We start from the raw sequence: 5,216 nt of genomic DNA on the forward strand, positions 1-5,216 counted from the left end.
AAAAGGGGGCACCCAAGCGGCCGCGACCCGGGGGACGGGCGGGCCCTTCGCCCGGAGAAGTGTGACACCGCCCGCCGGCGGGGTGTCCGGGGGCTCCTCGGGACCTGGGCCGAAGGAAGGAGGACCTAGAACCCGGAGGGGTTTCCCAGGGGCTGAGCCTGAGATCCCAGGCTTCCTGGGCCCTGGAAGGAGGGCGCCAGGCCGGCCGGTCTTCCCTGGGATTCTTAGGGGTTTTGGCCGGGGGATTCTGAGAACCGGGAAGGGGGCACCACCCTGACTCTCTGGGGGCTGGGGCTGTGCAAATCTGGGCTCTGGGGTTCCCCGGGGGATGAAGAAGGGGAATCCCAGGATTCTCGGGGGAGGCGGGGAAAAACTAGGCGAAGGGGTCCCCGGGGGTGGGCGCTGCCTGGCAGGGCCGGGCTCTTACCTTACCTGGTCCGCGGCGGGCTGCGGGCGGAGCTGGGCTGCAGGAGGGACGTGGGGTGGGGTGGGGGGACCGGGGCGGGGGCCCCTGGCGGCGGCCGGGGCCCGGATCTGTAGCTCTGGAACCCCGTCTTCCGCCGCTCGCGCCGGCTCCGCGTCTCTTGCTCCGGCTTTGGGCGCTGGGGACCCCACTCCCTCTCACAGTCTTACAGCCCTCTACCCCCTAAAATAGTCCCCTAACCCTGTCACCGTTCAGCCTCCCCCCGCGAGGCCGCAGCCGCCAGATTCAGGGGTGCCCACCAGCGCCCCCAAAATCCCACCTTCCCCCCCAAAAAAATTCCCTCCTCCCTCCCCCCCAACAGCTCCCGGGCGGTCGTGGCCCCTTTAACAGGAGACTGACAGACGGCTCTGAGTGGCCAATGGGAAGCAGCGTCGGCACCGGCAGGAGGCTAAACCCCGCCTCCGCACGGGCCGGGAGGGGTCGCGCGGGCGGAGAGCGGGAGGCGGGGCTCGAGACATGTCAGCCAATAGGCGTGCGGCGTGAGGCAGCTGGGGCGGGAGGCGGGGCCCGGCAGGGAGATGATGTCACCTGGAGCGAGTGGCGTGCGGCGTGGAACGCGAGTCGCGACCCCGGCCGGATCCCGGCGGCGGCGCGCGCCGGCCCTCGCGCCGCACGAGACAGGAGGGGTGGGCGGGCGGCGAGGTGGGAGCGAAGGTTGTGTTTGAAGGTGGGGGCGGCTCCCGGAGACGCGTTTGGGTGGCAGGGTGGGGTGAACGCCGGGTCGGCCAGTGCACACCTTACTCTGCAATCCCGGCGCCCGCCGCGCCCGCCTCGGGTGCTGCACGCGGCACCCCCACCCCGCCTCCCACGCCGGGCTCCCCCGGCGGACAAGGTTAATGGTTCGCTCCGCCCCGCCCACACGCAGGACACCCACTGGCTCCCCGCAGCGTGTCAGCACTCGTGGGTCGGACCAGCTACCGAAGGGGTTCGGCCTTCGCCCGCAGACTCTCTGAAGGGTAGTGGGGGGCGGGCGTTGTCTTCAGGTCTGAGCTCGCAGTCTGGGGTCCCAGTCTCCACCCTTGGTCGTGGCCCTTAGGAAGCTGCCCACCTTCAGACCTGGGGGGGGGGGAATGCTGTACCCCGGCTTCTTCAGGGCCTGGTCTCAACATCAGCTTCTTTCCCTCCCCCACCTCTCAAGGGAGACCCTCCAGCCCCGGGATGCAGGACAGACACACAAACACTCAGTGAGGAGCAAAGATCTTTAAATACGGAGCCGGTGACAATAAATACTGTACAGGGGGAGGGAGAGCGGGAGGGTCCAGGTCTGTGGTTGCAGCCTCAGGACTCCAAGGACCTGCGAGGAGGGTGAAGAGAAGGGAGCCAGGCTCAGGGTAAGGGGCCCAGGGAGGGGATGGGTAAGAGCCAGGGCTGGGGTTCCAGAACCGGGACCGAGGGAAGTGGGTGGAGGAATCCCAGGGAGGGTAGGTCCAGATCTTGGAATGGGAGTCAGCGAAGGGTCCCCCGGGGTTTTAGCCAGAATGGCAGGGGGCGAGGAGAGTCTGAGTCAGGGTCAGAACCCCAGGAGAGGACCCATGGCCGGGGGGTGGCACCCAAGGGTCCAGGAATCATTGGGAGTCTGGGGATGAGGGAGGCCGTGGAGACCCCCGGGGAATGGCGGCAAAGGGCTCACGAGTAGCTCTGGTGCTGCTGGCGCCGGCGGGCAGAGCGCATCTTCTCAAAGCGGGCCTCCATCTCCTCCAGCACGCGGGGTGTGTAACGCACCACCAGCTTCACCGAGCCCTGGGCCGCCTTCAGCAGCTCCACGGCCTTCTCATGCTGCTCACCCTCCACGCTCTGCGGGAAAGGGCGCAGACAGCTGGGCCGGGGGCCCACCCCTCTCACCCCACCCCCACCCCGGAAACAGGTCCAACTGTTAGTGACCTGCGACCAGCCCTTGAGGTGCCAAAACCTCATCCCCTCATGGGAGAGTCAGTAACTCTTGGCTCGGTGTCCACCCCCCAAGTTTTCCAGGTTCCTCATGTCAGAGACAAGCCCCATATGCCCTTGGTCACCGAGCCTGACCTCCAGGACCATCTTTATCCCCTCCCTCCCCACAGGCCTGCTAACCGGCCCCATGCCTCCTGCCCTGACTCCCTCTTCTTTGTCCCCACCACCCTGGCCACAGCTGAGGCTTGGTCCCCTCCACAGTGGACTTACTCTAGTCCCCTCCCTGACCTTCTGGCCTCCAGTCTCTCTCCTCAGTCCTTCCCCACAAAGTCCCACAGGAATCTTTCTACTCCTCCAAGCCTCCCCTCCCCTCCCCTCCCCTCCACACAGCCCTCCCATGGCTCCCCAGAACCCTTGAGAAAAAGTCCCAGCTTTCTAGGCTGGCACACAGGCCCAACCAGGCTGGCCCCAACCACCCATCTAGTTATGCCCCCATCTACTCGAAAAGCTAGCGATTTTAATTACCTGCATGCCCAGCCCTCCATCCGAACCAAGCTCTTTCTCTTTATCTCACAGGAACGTCAGTCACAGTCCCTACCTACCACAACCTCAGCCAGTAACACCTTCTCTACCTTATTTGCCTGGAGAACTCCTACGCATCCTTCAAACCCCAACTCAAATGTCCCTTCCTCTGCAAAAACTCCTTTCATCCGCCCTGGTCTGGTGCTCCATCACAGGGCTTTGTGCTTCCTCATGGTTATCTCCCTGATTGGGGCTGTTTCACTCAGGGTCTATCTCCCTCATCAGAGAGGGAGTTCTTGAAGGTAAGAGCTGAAGCCAATTTTCCTCAGGGTCTGCAGCAGTGCCTGCACTTGGCCGGATATAGGGGCAGCGCTCCGTCAGTGTGTGATGAAGAAATGTCAAAAACAAGGACAGACTTTGACCCTAGCGCTGCCCCAGCCTCCTACTCACCACACCATTCACCGACAGCAGCTGGTCCCCACGCTTGAGGCCTCCGTGGCGGTCAGCCACACCCCCAGGAATGACACGGGAGATATAGATGGGCGAGTTCTGCTCCTTGCCCCCCATGATGTTGAAGCCCAGGCCCTCCTCCGTCTTGGGCAGCTCCACTACCCTGGGATGCGCGTGCCCCTCACTGGCGGTGAAGGCAGCAACTGTGGCCTGGGAGAGAGGAGGCATGGGGAGGTGAGGGCCTCCCCGTCGTCGTGGACAGGCGGACGAGGGTGGAGGATCTGGGCCGGGAGAGCTATTGAGGCCAGAGAACTTTTCCCCCAAGTACTAGGGGCCGGCCACCATTCAAAAGACGATTTCATCATGACTGCATGTCCCTGTTGGTTCACTTTGATGGTTCAGACATGTCAAAGAGAAAGTCTCCATTTGGTGCGAATGTATCTTGAAGACTCAGTACTTGCCAATCTCACTTTTTAACAGAGAAAAACAAGGCCTGGAAGAAGCTGAGAGCCTCTGGGAAGCAGCAAGAATAGCATCTAACTATAATGTAATCAGATTTCAGTGTTTACTGATATTTTCTTGTTTTCACTGGATCGTTGTTTAAGGTTATCTTCTAGTCAGGCATTCGGTACCAGTCTCAATGTGTAGTAGATAAAGATGCCTTTCATGACATTTAAGTTTAAAATGAGAGATTACTGCCCTAACCGGTTTGGCTCAGTGGATAGAGCATCGGCCTGAGGACTGAAGGGTCCCGGGTTCGATTCCAGTCAAGGGCCTGTACCTTGGTTGCGGGCACATCCCCAGTAGGGGGGGGTGTGCAGGAGGCAGCTGATGGATGTTTCTCTCTCATCGATGTTTCTAACTATCCCTCTCCCTTCTTCTCTGTAAAAAATCAATAAAATACATTTAAAAAGTAAATAAAATAAAATGAGAGATTACTTAAATTCGAAATAAGTAATAGTAAGGGTGGTACAGAGATTTGGCAAAAATCATGAAGGCGAAGCCAGGAATGAGTGGCATTAGGAAGTTCCGTGGATGCTGTGAGTGATGGGTGGAGGGCGCCTACCTTGGCCGTGGCGTGGGCCCGGATCTCGGCGCTGCCGGTGATGTCCAGCGTGTCGTAGAGCTGCTCGTACACCTGTGAGGACGCAGCAACATCAGGGACCTGCCAGCTCCCTCCTCTCAACCCAGGAGTCCAGGCCTGGCCCCTCCCACCCACCCCACACCTGGAGCGGGCGGAAACTACAACTCCCAAGGAACCCCGGAGCTGACGCACGGGCACCCCGAGGCAGGCCGCCCCGGGCGTTGCTGGGAGGTGTAGTCCCGGGCCTCGGGGCCACCAGGAAGAGCACCGGCAGCCGCCTACTTGCGCCCGGCGCCGCGCGGCGCTCACCTCGCGGATGGCTGAGCAGAAGCGGCTCTGCAGGACTCGTTGGAGGGCCTGCAGCTTCTGCGGGGGCAGCTCCCCGCTGCGCTGGAGCCGCTCGAGGAGCTCCACCGCCCGGGACACGTCTGCGGGGCGGGGGCGGGCGCGTGGACAGAGTCAGAGACACCAACACGCAGAGAAGTCCCGAGAGATGATGCGGCCAGAGACCGAGCAAGGGCCAGCGCGGACAGACCCGGGAAGGGCAGCTGGGACCCGATCGCACGCCCACGGGGTCGCCAGTGGCAAGGGCGCCCTTCGTTCCGGGGCCCCCATGCACACCCAGGCCGGGGTGCAGTGGGCGCCCCTCCCCGCCCGCTCGCCCACGGACCCTCCCACACCCACTAACCGCGGGACTCAGACGCCCCGCCCCGCCCACCCCCGCCCGGCCCTTGCCGGGGAGGGGCGGGGAGCGGGGGTCCCGGACGCGGGCCAGGGCCGGGTGGCAGG

At 62.9% G+C, this 5,216-nt stretch overlaps 1 protein-coding gene across 1 annotated transcript in view; it reads right to left on the minus strand.

Annotated features, from left to right (window-relative positions):
* Positions 1-1,669: 1,669 nt before the first annotated feature.
* Positions 1,670-5,216, minus strand: part of LIN7B (lin-7 homolog B, crumbs cell polarity complex component) — a 3,731-nt gene continuing 184 nt past the window's right edge. The window contains exons 2-5 of the mRNA XM_023748697.1: positions 4,410-4,481; positions 3,344-3,553; positions 2,115-2,278; positions 1,670-1,778 (exon numbers count right to left, since the gene is read on the minus strand). Coding sequence (XP_023604465.1) covers positions 1,763-1,778; positions 2,115-2,278; positions 3,344-3,553; positions 4,410-4,481 — 462 coding nt within the window. The 3' untranslated portion in view covers positions 1,670-1,762. The remainder of the gene's footprint in view (positions 1,779-2,114; positions 2,279-3,343; positions 3,554-4,409; positions 4,482-5,216) is intronic.

Source organism: Myotis lucifugus, unplaced genomic scaffold, assembly GCF_000147115.1.
Source record: "Myotis lucifugus unplaced genomic scaffold, Myoluc2.0 scaffold_1680, whole genome shotgun sequence".
NCBI lineage: Eukaryota > Metazoa > Chordata > Mammalia > Chiroptera > Vespertilionidae > Myotis > Myotis lucifugus.